This window comes from Capra hircus, chromosome 10 (genome assembly GCF_001704415.2).
Source record: "Capra hircus breed San Clemente chromosome 10, ASM170441v1, whole genome shotgun sequence".
In the NCBI taxonomy this organism is placed as follows: Eukaryota; Metazoa; Chordata; class Mammalia; order Artiodactyla; family Bovidae; genus Capra; species Capra hircus.
In genome coordinates, this window is record NC_030817.1 from 79,654,461 (window position 1) to 79,668,127 (window position 13,667).

At 42.4% G+C, this 13,667-nt stretch overlaps 2 protein-coding genes across 5 annotated transcripts in view; one reads left to right on the forward strand and one right to left on the reverse strand.

Moving 5' to 3' along the window:
- Window positions 1-10,635, reverse strand: part of ACIN1 (apoptotic chromatin condensation inducer 1) — a 39,247-nt gene extending 28,612 nt beyond the window's left edge. For 2 of the 4 annotated variants that reach the window (XM_018054588.1, XM_018054587.1), the window contains exons 1-4: window positions 10,230-10,541; window positions 8,616-8,681; window positions 6,618-6,729; window positions 6,079-6,198 (exon numbers count right to left, since the gene is read on the reverse strand). In XM_018054588.1, the coding sequence (XP_017910077.1) occupies window positions 6,079-6,198; window positions 6,618-6,729; window positions 8,616-8,681; window positions 10,230-10,541 (610 nt within the window). Of the gene's footprint in view, window positions 1-6,078; window positions 6,199-6,617; window positions 6,730-8,615; window positions 8,682-10,229 lie in introns of all 4 variants that reach the window. The other 2 variants (XM_018054585.1, XM_018054589.1) reach the window with 2 other exon arrangements.
- C10H14orf119 (chromosome 10 C14orf119 homolog) lies at window positions 10,661-13,386 on the forward strand. The gene is made up of 2 exons (XM_005685253.3): window positions 10,661-10,879; window positions 12,258-13,386. The coding sequence occupies exon 2, from the start codon at window positions 12,259-12,261 to the stop codon at window positions 12,685-12,687; it is 429 nt and encodes a 142-aa protein (XP_005685310.1). The 5' UTR covers window positions 10,661-10,879; window position 12,258; the 3' UTR covers window positions 12,688-13,386.

Below are 13,667 nucleotides of genomic sequence, written 5' to 3' on the forward strand. Positions count from 1 at the left end.
TTGTTATCTGATTTACTGAAGGAGATTAAACATAGAGATAAAAAATATTTTGTGGGACATATGAGAGCCTATTCTGGCTGGCCTGGCCCTTTGCATGAGGGAAATGCTTTGGCAGATGCATTAACTAAAGTAATTGCTTTAAACTTACATGAAAAGATTGACAAGGCCAAAAATTCTCACAAAATTCATCATCAAAATGCAGCTGGTTTAAGGTATGAATTTCATATCCCTAGGGAAGCAGCTAGACAAATAGTTATGTCCAAACTGTCCAACATTTAATCCATCTCCACCATTAGGAGTAAATTCCCAAGGCCTTAGGCCTAATGCTCTCTGGCAAATGGACGTTAACTCATATCCTGGCCTTTGGAAACCTGTCCTTTGTGGTTGTTACCGTAGATACCTTTTCTCATGTTAGATCAGGTGAAGCAACAAGAGATGTAACTCAGCACTTGTTTCAGTGCTTTTTCCAAATAGGACTCCCTGAACAGATAAAAACAGATAATGCCCCAGCTTATACTTCTGCTGCTTTTAAGAGATGTTGTCAACAATTTTCCATAGTACATTCAACAGGAATACCTTATAATCCCCAAGGCCAAGCCATAGTGGAGAGGGCACACCAGACTTTAAAAAGTCAGATAGCTAAATTAAGACAGGGAAAATTTAAATATTCCCCTCCATATCATGTTTTACACCATGCTTTGTTTGTAATTAATCATTTAAAATGTGGACACACAGGGACAGACTGCAATGACAAGACACCGGACTCCTGAAGGGGCTACGACTTGGCCTCTAGTTAAGTGAAAAGACCTCCTTACAGGAGAGTGGAAAGGGCCAGATACACTGCTAACTTGTGGGAGAGGGTATACTTGTGTGCTTCCACAGGATTCTACTTCTCCTGTTTGGACCCCTGAGGTTACTAAAATCTCTGAAGGCCTGGAGTCCGGGACCAAGGAAAGATGGGGAGACCAGAAGCTCGTCGAGTCCAAACCTGAGGGAGCCAAGGAAACGCCAAAGGGAGAGTGACCCTTCGCCTGATCGCTTCAGGCACCTGGCGCTTCAGGAGACACATGTTGATCGAGTTCAACAGTATTCTGCCCCACCTCGTCGCCGTCATCGTACTTAAACAACCACTTCCAGCACAGTACCAACGGGGGGCCAGCTAAAACATCTCGCTCAGCGGGCTGAAGAATTAATAGAAAGGGGGAGATACGAGGCCACTCCTATGATAATGTTTGTGGCTATGCTTGCTGTGTTGGCTTGTCAGGCCCTCCAGCTCAGAAAAAGTTCATTGAGCCTATTTGCCTAATCCACCTTCTTTCCAGCCTGTTGACTGGATGAATGAGCCCATTCGTGTTTTTGTTAATGATACTCTTCTTTTGGGTGGGGCTTCCATCTATCCTAATAATGCTAAAACAGCAGTCAGCACTCCCTTCAACTTTTCAGGCGTGTCCATCTATCCACCTATTTGCTTTGCCATACCTTCCTCTCTACAAGCAGCAGCTCCAGTTTTGAATGGATGCATTAGCACTTCCTTGAAAGGCATGCTCACTGATTCTCCAAGAAGCGATGGCAAGAGACTTTTGGTCTTTATAACTGTTGATGCCGGGGGTGCAAGAAAGACTATTTGAAGCCTTAAAAAAGGCAGCCCCTCATTTAAAGGACTATCTGAGCTGTGCACTCCCCACTTTGGACTCTGATGAACAAGGACTACAGGCCTGGGAAAGCATAAGCAGAATTTCTGGCTTTCCTCATTGGAAAGAATGCATGTACGTCATAAAGTTATCTATTCCCATTGCTGCCACCAGACATTTTCTGACCAACTGGGGGTGCCCCTATCTTTTGAATCAACGACGGGGCTTGATTTATGTAGAGCCTTATAGGTCCACATGGAATAATTCATTTCTCCCTATGCCTTTAGTGATCACTAGGTGGCATGCCAATGGACGGGTTCCTCCTCTAGTAAGCTTTGATGGAATGGGTCCCATGCAGCCTGAGTTATGGAAAGCACTGGCTGCCGTGGCACCTGTGATTTTACATAGACCTTTAAATGAACAAAGATATATTGTACGGGCCTGTGTACATTCTCCCTAGGCCTTTCTGTGGGCCAGAAATCAGAGTGATTTGCAGTTTCTGAAGGAAAAACTGTTTACAATGTTACATATGTGAATTGTTTTATATCAAATTGTGTTGATGGGAATGATCATAATAATTATAAGGCTGTGATGATTGTAAAGCAACCACCATATTTGATGGTTCCTGTAAAATTAGAGGGACAATGGTTTGATGATTATGCATTGGAAGTTTTATATGAACTTAATGGCTTAATTTCTTGACCTAAGAGATTCACTGCAGCTCTGGTTGTGGGAATAACTGCCTTGATTGCCACAATTGCATCAGTTACGGTCTCTGCTGTTGCCCTGTCAAAAGAAGTGCATACGGCCTCGTTTGTCGATCAGCTGTCCAAAAATGTCTCTGTAGCTCTTACTATGCAGGAAATTATAGATAAGAAAATAGAAAATGAGGTCAATGCTTTAGAAGAAACAGTCCTGCTTACAGGGCAAGAAATTACAAATTTAAAAATTAAATTGTCTTTAAGGTGCCATGCTGAATTTAAATGGACGTGCGTTACCCCTCTACAAGTGAATGAGTCCATGCTCTCTTAGGAACGCATTAGAAATCATATTTTACATGTCTGAAATCATTCAGATTTTAGTACTGACATTTCTAAGTTACACCAGGATATTCAGAATATGAAGCAGGCGGAGTCTGACTTTTCCTTTCAATGGCTTTCTAATTGCCTCTTTGAAAATCTGGAGGGGTATCTTTCCCATGGATCCTTTTCTACAATAATGATTAATGTGGCCATGTGCTTATGCCTGTTAGTTCTGATTTGTGTAATGGCCCTGTGCCTTTTCAGAATAGTCAGCTGAAATGTCTCTGCTCTATCTACTGAGTTTCATACCTATGCCCTAAAAAATAAAAAAGGGGGAGATGTCGGGAGCCACGTTACGCATTACTGACAAAATGGAGGCACGGTTCCCAGCCCCTTCTCCTCATTCCGCAGGCATGGTTCCCGGGATGAAGGAGTTAGGCCTTGTAATTCTGACTTGTCTTTTCCTCTCGTCAGCTGAGTTGACTGAAAAGGAATATTAAGGTGCTTATTGTTCTTGAGAGGAGCATGAGAAGGCATCAAGCCTTCTGTAGCATTGCTCTGAAAATAATTCATAAAGTTAATCATTGACATTTGTTCAAGGACTTTTATAAAAAAGTGTTCCAGGATGAGCACATAGGCCGCAGCTTGAGGCCATGGGAGAGATTGATATCTGAAGCCTATTTGCAAGGACAATGTTTATGGCAAAGGAGTTTACCGAATTTAGGGCTTAGAAATAATTAAAACAGTTAGAAGTTAAAGATTTAAGGAATGTTGTGAAGTTAGCATATTTTACTATAGCTTATAGAAGTTAGGAATTTTTAGAGACACTATAGCTAGAAGCCTTTTTAAGAGATAGTGAGCTCAGGATGTTAGGGGCAAACAGGACTTAGGAAGGTAAGTAGTAAACTGAGCAATGTAGCATGAGTTACAATGTAATCACAAGTTAACTACAGGACACATTAGAGAAGGTAGACAATAGATGATAAGGCTGATTCCCAGAGGACCACTGAAGCAGGAACTCTGAAGAGCAACAATGGTTTATAGAGATAATAAATCTGGGAGAGGGGGAACTGAAAATGTCAAACCTCTGGCCTAATGCTTTTGTAAAAGTATAAAAGAGAATCTTAAACTTGGAATAAACAGGCAGTCCATAGAAAACTGAGAGGCTGTCTTATCGCCGACACCGTTCATCTCTTCAGGTTGAATCCCTGCCTGCTAGAGTTGGACTCCGGCAGTCATTCATAAACTGAGTTCATCAACAGAACTACCAGACTTTTAAAAAACGTTTAAGGTCTCAGGACTTACACTCCTTGAGATTCTTGGGGCAGGGACCAGGAATTCATATTCTTAAAAAACAATATCCAAAAAAAAAAAAAAATCCTCAGGTGCCACTGTTGATTAACAACGTATGTTACTAGGAGCCTTAATCAAAATGTTACACAACAAGGAACCCCAAACATCCAAAGCTAACAAATAAACTGGAATCCTAATAGTTTACTGGCCTATGGCAGACTGACATTGTATACCTGAAACAAACCTAACTTCTGGGTAAATTCCAGGCATTACTACTGATCCAACCAAGCATTGCTAGAACTCCAAAACTACCACTCCACTTAGGACTCTGACCACATTTTATGCCCCATCTGTAATGAAGTTCATATTCTAGCCAAGGTCAGAGGTAGAAAAGTTTATGGACAGGGTATACTGAACAAGACACAGAGCAATCGTTAGTTGTACCGTACAGTTTTAACCCACTCCAGTATTCCTGCCTGGAAAATCCCATAGACGGAGGAGCCTGGCGGGCTACCAGTCCATGGGATCACAAAGAGTCAAACACGACTTAGCAACTAAATCACCAAACCACTCTACAATTTACTACATTCACTTCGAATTTTTCACCTCTTTCCTTTCACCTACCCCCTCTTTCCCCTCATCAATTATAGCCACAGGCATAGTCCTTCTGATGACTCAAAGCACTGAATAGACTAGCCACCTTCTTCACTCTAAATATTTGCTTTTTAAACCTTCATCTATTTCAGGACATTCCTCATTTTCACTTCAGATTACATTTAGGCCAGAGAGAGGTTCTCTCTTTTCCAAAAGAGTTTATCAGATCATATTCCCATCAAGAAGTTTCAATGGTTCCTCCATTACCTTCAAAATTAAATATCACCTTCATTCCTATTCCTGTGCCTCTGTTCCTTCCTAAAAATACCTTCTTGTCTTTTCTGTGCCAGCTCAAATCCTACCTATTCTAAGGGTCAGCTCAAATACTACACCTCCTTAATAAAGCTCTGTATCATCTTTCTGGTCCTCAGTGAATTTTTCATCTTTCGAATTCTGACAGTACGTGTGTCTGTACTCCTCGTATGTTACTTAACACATACCATCTTCTATTGTTACCTTTATGTGTGATTGTCTTCTCTCTCCCTAACAGACTGTACAAGGTGCTGACACCCCACCACATATTCCAGCGTGGAGACATGTATACAGCAGAACTCAATACATAATTTTTTGGCTAATTTTTATTTGAGAAGAACACTGACAACTAACATGCATTCTAAAAATATTAAAAATATGGAATGATCACTGTCCCCAAGACCACTAACATTAATAGTTATTCAAAATACTTGTTAGTTTACACACTGGCTTCCTTTATCTACCTACTATCCACATATCTTATATACACGTTCTCCTAAAGGTATACTTAGGTAAGTTTCTAGAAGACAAAGGCTGTATTTACAGATTTTTGTTTGAGATACTATGCAGAAGTGGGTGCAAAATGCTTTCTAAAATGTGAAAAAATTAACCCTGCCTGAACCAATTCCACACATCAGGTTTGAATTCCTTGTAATATGCTCATATAATACTCTGCATTGCCTCTCAGCACACAGTATGACTCTAGTTAATTATGTAATAATTTGTTTAATGTCCATCTGCTCACTAGACTGTATGCTTCATTATAGCAGAGACTTGTCTTTTTACTACATTTCTGGTGCCTAGCACATGCCTAGCATATAATAGACACTCAATAAAAACTTGCTGAATGAATTAATAAACTGCAGATGTCCATTTGGGAGTATGACTGGATGTGGGACACAGAATATATACAACTGGTGAAGAGATGAAAACGACTTGTGACTCCTGCTAAATTCCGAGGTACAGTACAGGAAGTTAGAGAGGTATATAGGTGAGAAGAAAAATCAGACCGCCTTATAAAATACTCTAAGAGGTTAACACAACATTGAGGTGAAAGCAGAATTCAAAAAGGACATAATTTCCATGAAAAGCAGATGTCAAATAACACTGTCAAAGAACTGCCCTGAGACTTTAATGGAAGCTTAGCATGAAAGGAGGTCTACCTACCTCCCCCCACCAACTACACAAGATTGTTAAAACAGCACAGTGGGGAGGGAGATACGTACTGGGTGAATGTCTGCTGAGCTCCAGCTCTGGTCTCTCCAGGCTGCTCTGAAAGTCAGGAGGCAGCAGGGAAGCCACTCCCTCAGGATGGATCATCTCATCCTCCGAATCAGCTGAAGCTTCTGCAAAGTACAGATTGGGTCGGGGCAGGGAGGGAGTGTAGGGCTCAGCATGTGGGAATATGTAGAGGAGTGAAGGAGGTCAGGCAAAGTCATGGATACAGAGTATATACTAAAGAGAGCGCTGTACATAAGAGAAAAACTCCCCGGTTTTTCTAGTCTGCCAAAGGATAGCTTAATTTACGTATAACTCTTCCTGTTGGCAGGAATCCTCTTCTAACAAGATTAAGTCAAATTAAGTGTCTTCTTCCCTGACAAAACGTAAAGAGTAACTCACTTGGATCCATAAACTACCAAAGCAAGTAAGTGGCAGTTTCATCCTGACTTATATTCCTGAAACTGCCAAGTGAAATAGGCCCATCTACTCGGTGACAGGAGTAAGAAGGAAAGACTCCATGTGAGAAGCAACAGTCTGGACTTACCTTCAAGTTCTGCAGCTTCTCGAGCTTCACGTTCCAAACGCTGCCTAAGCAGCTCCTGCTGCTTTTCCAGATACTGCTTTATAAAACTGTTCTGGCTCATTTCCTCACCAATCTGCACAGAAGAAATGGAAAAAGATAGTCTAGAAAAGCAAACCAGGAAAAGGCTAGGAAGAAAATTCCATGGAGCAAAGGATTATATCTGGACCCAAGAAAGATAATACTGGAGGGCCCTTTTCTAAGCTACTCCTAAACTGAGGACCAAAATATATAGCCCTATGATTCACAAAAGATGGCAAAAAGAGGAACTGCACATATAATCTTTTATTTTAAATATTCAGTTCCCAACCAACCAGTGATGCACAAATAATTTAAAAAAAATAAACTCCTATAAAACTATGTCTTTTAAACTAAATTTTTAGACAATCTAAACCATATATCTAATTTTTCCTTTTAATAATATAAAAAACTGAAGAGAAAAAAACACTAGTTCATACTAATTCATCTTTAGTTGACACAAAAGATCAATCTCCACCTATTCAGGAAACATTTAAACATCTCCAAAATTCAATATCAGACTTAAAAAGCTGGAAAGCAAGAGACTAAGAAAAGGGATGTCCATTCAGCATATAGACAGAGTTCTAACTTCATCTTCTTTGGGTGAGAAGAAATCTTTCGTGACAATATTTAAAATCCAAGAGTCCCATGTCACTCTTTAGCCCTTCAGCTTTTTCTTCACAAGCCCTCCTTTCAAGAACCTTCTTGCTTAGCAAGTCTTAGTATAACTCCAAAAAAGGAAAAATACCTGAATGCTTTTTATGTCATTAGTCTTCTTTCCTAAGGATGGTAAAAGTTTATTTTCACCTAAAATAGAGATAAGTCTCTTGACAGTCATTGGACACTAATCAAGTGTGGGTTGCAAGTATTAGAGAATGTAAGTATTTGTTGCAAAAATCCTATGTTAATAAAAGCACAAAAAGACAAAAATGTAATGGGTGAAAGGAATAGAATGGTAAACTGATTAACATGCAGTTTCTTATGTTTGCTAAAATACTTAACTAAACCTCTGTAAGCTAGTTAGATTATGATACTTTCAGCTTAATACGCTAATAACAAGGGAGTAGGAAAGCTCTCTTGTTTTTCCACAGTATCTTGGGATTTCATCTAGTACTGAAGCTGCACACCGTTGCACTAACAAAGACCTGGATTTTTCCTTTAAGTGCGTGGCACACTATAATGAGGAAATGGTAAAGCTGAAAAGAATCTTAAGAGACTACATAGTCTAACATAAAAAAAAACTGGGAATGGTTTCTTTCAAAGAAATCTTATGCAGAAACTCAATGCTATTCTAGCTTAGGGGGGAAATGTGAACTGCTGCTCACTTGGAAAGAAATTTCCTGTGGGAAGCCTCCAAAAGCATCTCCACAAAATCTCAGCAGTTATAAAACTATCGATCTAGTTCAACCTTTTCTCATCTCGGATACAGGGAAACTGAGGAAATCAAGGTCTCCGAAGGTTAAGTTTCTTGCTGCAAGTAACAATGCTCAGGAGTGACTCCATAGTTAATATTAACACTGATAATGGTGGATGATCCCCAAAGGATTGATTTCTTGGAAAATTTATGTCAACACAAGAATTCTTCTTGGATCAGGAGGTATTTTCCTATACTGCCATGGTGACTGTCTACTTCATATCTACAAGGACATCAACTACTTCTCTCAAATCAATGTCAAATAAATGACTTCAGACCCTTGCACTCCACTTAATCAACTGGAACCACATCTTTCTGCACACACCATTTCAAGAATCAAAAATTAACTTAGAGCTATTCTGATTCTTGACTTCTTTATTAGAATTCAATTGTCCCAGTAGGAAAACATTTTCAACCCAAGGAACTTAGGAAAATACTGGTGAGAAACCAAGCGCCAAACATACAACATCATGTCCTTCCCTGTCTCTGTGCATTCAGAGTTCACCCCGGTAATGAATCTTCTTTCTTACCTGGGAATTTGGCTGGAATGCAGCATGCGGGGTTGAGTGTTTTTGTAAATTTTCTAGCATTAGAGCCTGGTATAGAGAAGGGCAAAAGTCAGAAACCAGGAAAAACAAAAGCAAAAAATACCCCTCCCCCAATCTCTTCATCAAATACAATGACTAACCATACACACTTAAACTGTACTTTTCCAAGGACCTAAATGCCCTTTACTAATACTGTTCTCATTCTTCAGAAGACCCTTAAAGGTAGCCATGGTTACTGCTACCAAATGTACAGATGTAAAATGCAGGCATATTGAAGAAATCTGGCTATGCAATAAAATCTGACAGTACTACAATCGCTATTGTCTTCTGCACTTCTGACTAGTGTTCCTTCTAAATCTGGCCCTTCACTTCAAATACTCAAACCAGGTTCAAACACATGAAACCATGATTTTGTCCTCAGTGAATTATTTGATCAGTTACCCAGGATTAGATCTACTCAAATGAACTTGCATTGTTTCCAAAAGAGTGGCAACTAGATTTACCAAATTTATAAACACACACACACGAAACTGTCAGCTTCAGTATAAGCAACGGTCTGCCAACCTAACCCTTGAGCCAACCCAGCCCAAAACCGTACTGAGTGAGTGAGTGAGTGAAGTCGCTCAGTCGTGTCCGACTCTTTGCGACCCCGTGGACTGCAGCCTACCAGGCTCCTCTGTCTACGGGATTCTCCAGGCAAGAATACTGGAGTGGGTTACCATTTCCTTCTCCAGGGGAATCTTCCCGACCCAGGGATCGAACCCGGGTCTCCCGCATTGGAGGCAGACGCTTTAACCTCTGAGCCACCAGGGAAGCCCCCAAAACCGTACTAGTGGTCACGTATCCTAACTAACGCAAATCAAAATCAAGAGATCCTCACCTTCCCTCCATTTACACCAAATAAACACACCAATTCATCCGTCTACCTCTTGGCAATCCCACTCTAATCTACTTAAGCAGATTCAAAATCCCCAATACATACCAGCCCACCTCACCTCTCTCATCAATATTCACCAAACTCTTATCCACCCAAATTGCTTCAGGATGCCCTATAAAATATACACTTCTGGCTAACCAAGTCCCTTCAAATCAAGGCTTCTCTTCATCTCACCTCCTAACCTAGTCAAGCAGACATTTTTGCCCTACCCCAATTCTATTCATTCGGATACCAATAACCAACCCCATCAACCCCTCCGGCCAACTATACCCCTAACTCCGACCCAGCCCAACTCGCCCCCCTCAGGCCAGCAACGCCGGTGGTTGTAGTGGGATTTAACTCCTTCTGCAGCGCATGCGCCGATACCACAGACACAAACAAGGAGGGGGTGGGGGAACGAGGAAGGAGCTTAAGACACTCCGGGAGAGTAGCGCGCACCCTCCCATTTTGGGCTCGCGCCGCTACCGTTAAGGCGGGAACCGGCGCTATTTCTACTCCAGCGCGAGCCTCGCCAACCACCGTGCGCGCGGATCCGGAGGCTCGCGCTGGCGGCCTGAGCTCGCTCGCGCCGAGCCCGGACACTGCGCCTGCGCCGCGGCAGAGACTCGGCTCTACCGGGTCCGCTTCCCTCGGACACCCCGGCAACGCCGTCTCCTCACCCCTTTGAGCCGCTTGACCAGGGCACTCTTCTGCCCGCTCTTGGCTAGGCCTCGCTGCTCCAGTGCGGCCTTCAGGTCGGTCACCCGCAGCGCCTGAAGAGGCTTCCCGTCCAGAGTCACCTCCTCCAGCTCCGCCATCTTGCGTGAGGTACTCGGGTCCGTCCCGACGGCTTCGGGCATCTTCGGTAATTTCCGCCAACGCCCTTCGAACGTACCGAGTTGGCCCCGCCCACTGCTATAGTCAACCCCTCGATTACCACTCAGAACTCCCCGGGTTCCTCCGGAAGTGCTCGGGTGTTTCCGTCTGCACATCGGCACCAATTGGTTCTTTCCAGCCTCCCAGCCTCTCCCCGCCTCCCGCATCCTGCTTTCAGAGCTCGGTTCTCTTCGTCTTACCGAGGTTTTGAATCGAATCCGTTCGGAAGCTGTCGACTCTGGCCTAGCCATAATCGGAATTATTCGGCTATCTCCGGCCCTAAGGCTGAGGCGCTGTGGAACTTGGGTGTTTGGGGCGGGTCCGGGGCCGGAAGTGCGTGGGCTGCCGGGTTGGCCCTCCTTAGGGTTTTCAGGAAACATGGAAGCGGCCGCGATAGTTGGAGTCTAAACCCTGTTGTGGCGGTCTCCGGGTGCCCTGTGAGAAAAAAGGGGAGGTAAGCGGGGTAGAAGTACCTCCCTCCTTGGGCCGGGCAAGACTCAGTGTTTGCGTGCTACCCTTAGTGTGGCAAGCCTGCAACTCTTCTACGGATACAGCTACCGCCTCCCATCTTCCGAATCTCCGCCACTCCCATCTAGGGCTGTGTTGCTCTTTGGGACCTCGGAATGCCAGATTCCGTGGCCTCCAAAGTGGAAGGTGGCAGCATAGTGTCTTTGGACCTGGCCTACGAACCAGTTCTTGATCATTGAACTTGAACTTGCCATTGAAGCTATGTCGCAAGACTCGGGAAAAGTTCTCCCTTTCTCTGAATAAGAGAATAATATTCCTTTAGGAAGAATTGCTTCTTGTAGGGCCACTGTGAAAAAGAAACCTCCTTGAGCTGTTTTGGTAGTGAACTGATGGTAATTGCTTCTGGGTTCCTTTGTCAGTAGAAACGCTCCAGCTTAGAACAGAAGAAACACAAACAGTAAAATATGTCGTAAACAAGTAGTTTGTTTTCATTGAGATTCAAACTGTGGGATTTGAGAACTCTTCAAGCTGGTTGACCTCCCAGCTGCATTAGTGATGCTAAGGCCGGTCATCAACAGGTATTCTATTAAACACGAAGAAAAGTGTTCATACATGAATTGTCACAGCAGTATAACACTTGTTAGGTCCCTAAGCCAGCAAACCAACTAGACCGTTTTCTCAGTCCTTAAAAAACAATTGGCTGCTTTTCCTGTTTTTCTTACTCTGTTATCTCATTTGACAAGGCACCCTCACTAACTCTGCTCTTCAATTTTTCCTGATGCTTTACAGGAAATATAAGAAAATAATACAGTTATAAAGTTCTTATTTCAGAGGCTACATGCACATTGCAGAGAAGGCTCTTTCACTGTATAAGATTTTCTCTCTCTTTTTTTTTAACCTACTGTTGATAGCTCAGAAAGGATTAGCATCTGGGTCCTGACCAGCTGCTTGGTAAATTAAAAAATGTATACCTTTTTTTCATTTTAGGGAAGGTATATTGGACCAGTATTAATCGTTGATTTTTTTCTTTACTCAACCTAGAACATAGAATTAGGTGGGACAGAATGAACAAGGGATGCTTTGGTTATTTTTAGATTCTTTGTAGGAATGATGGAGGGAGGCAGTGGTTGGGGAGGGTAATGGGTTTGAAAAAGAGGAAAGTTGGCAGATATGAAATGAAGTTATTCTTGGGTGCTTTCTGTAAGGTAGTTGGATAATAAACAAAGGACCCTGTTGTTTTTCTGTAAACCAAATTGGTGAAAAGTAATAGACGCTGGTTGAGTGTGGTAAGTTTCCATGTTGTTGGGAAGCTTTGTTTTCGTTGCTCTATCCAGAGAGTACATAACAGTGCTTTTATGTTTCAGGATGCCACTGGAATCGTCTTCCTCTTCAATGCCGCTTTCCATCCCTTCTCCCTTACCCCCAGTACCAGACAATATTTCTAACTCTTCTCCTCCCCCAATGTCTTACATCACTTCCCAGGAGATGAAGTGTATTCTTCACTGGTTTGCCAGCTGGTCAGGTCCTCAGCGTGAACGTTTCCTTCAGGACCTGGTAGCTAAGGCAGTACCAGGAAAATTACAGCCATTGCTGGAAAGTCTGGAGCAGCTTAGTGTGTCTGGAGCAAACCGACCACCTTGTATCTTTGAGTGCCAGTTACGTCTTTGGGATCAGTGGTTTCGAGGTTGGGCTGAGCAGGAACGCAATGAATTTGTCAGGCAGCTGGAGGTCAGTGAGCCAGACTTTGTGGCAAAGTTTTACCAAGCAGTGGCTGCTACAGCTGGTAAAGAATGATATTAAAAATCAAAGAAAAAAAAATCAAAGAAGATAGGCAGAGCTAATGCAGCCATGGCCACAGCTTTACTGTGAGAACTTGAAATGTATCATCAAAGACTTGGAGATGGTGTCCTGATCAGCTGGCGGAAACTACCTGACAAGTACAGGCCTGGTGATTCCAACAGCCTGTCAACTGGACTCCTGCTGGAAGTGTTTTCCATCTGAGCAAATCCAGATCAGCAGCCTGCTTCCTAGCTTACTTCAAGAATTTAAACACTTCCTTTGCAACTGTAACTGAAAGGAATCTATACATTATAACTCAAATCCATTACCAGCCCGGCTTGTTAGGGTATCAGGTAGAGCATTTGTACAAGGTCATGACCTAGCTGGATTTGCGTGGCCGGTTCACTATCATTACCAAATTCTGGCATAATTTTGTAACATCCCCACTACTAGCTTTCCTCTTGATGATTTAGTAAAATTATGGAAAAATCAGGAGATAGATGTTTGTTCCCTTCACCCTGATGTTTGTTTGAATCCCAATAGTGACTTTTCCTAAAGTATATGTGGCATCTTTTGAACTGGTAGCAGATGTTCCTATCTTATAAGTTTGCTTTACAACAATATGAAAACAAGTAACATTCTTTATAGGCTGAAGGATTTATTTTTTTATGTCAAAATAATGAAAAAAAATAATAAAAATATAACGAATTTTCAGAACCATAAGTCTCTACTTTTTTTTTCATTCCAAGGCTAGTGTAATGTTGATATACAGAGAAAGAGGCATTCTGAGAAAAGTAGAACGTAAGTATAGACATTAGATGAACTTTCTATCCAGTGTCTCTTAAGAAATCATCTCTGCTGTAACCCCTGTCATGCTCCAGGTAGCATCACACTTTGTGATCCCTCCACTGGGCCCCCTGTTGTGCACTGGAGCTCTGGTGAATGATAAAAGGGCAGGAGGTCCCACCTGAAGAGTAGCTTCTTTCTGATAGGCC

Coding starts and splice junctions, on each gene's coding strand:
- C10H14orf119 (XM_005685253.3), top strand. CDS start 12,259: ATGCCACTGGAATCGTCTTCCTCTTCAATGCCGCTTTCCATCCCTTCT.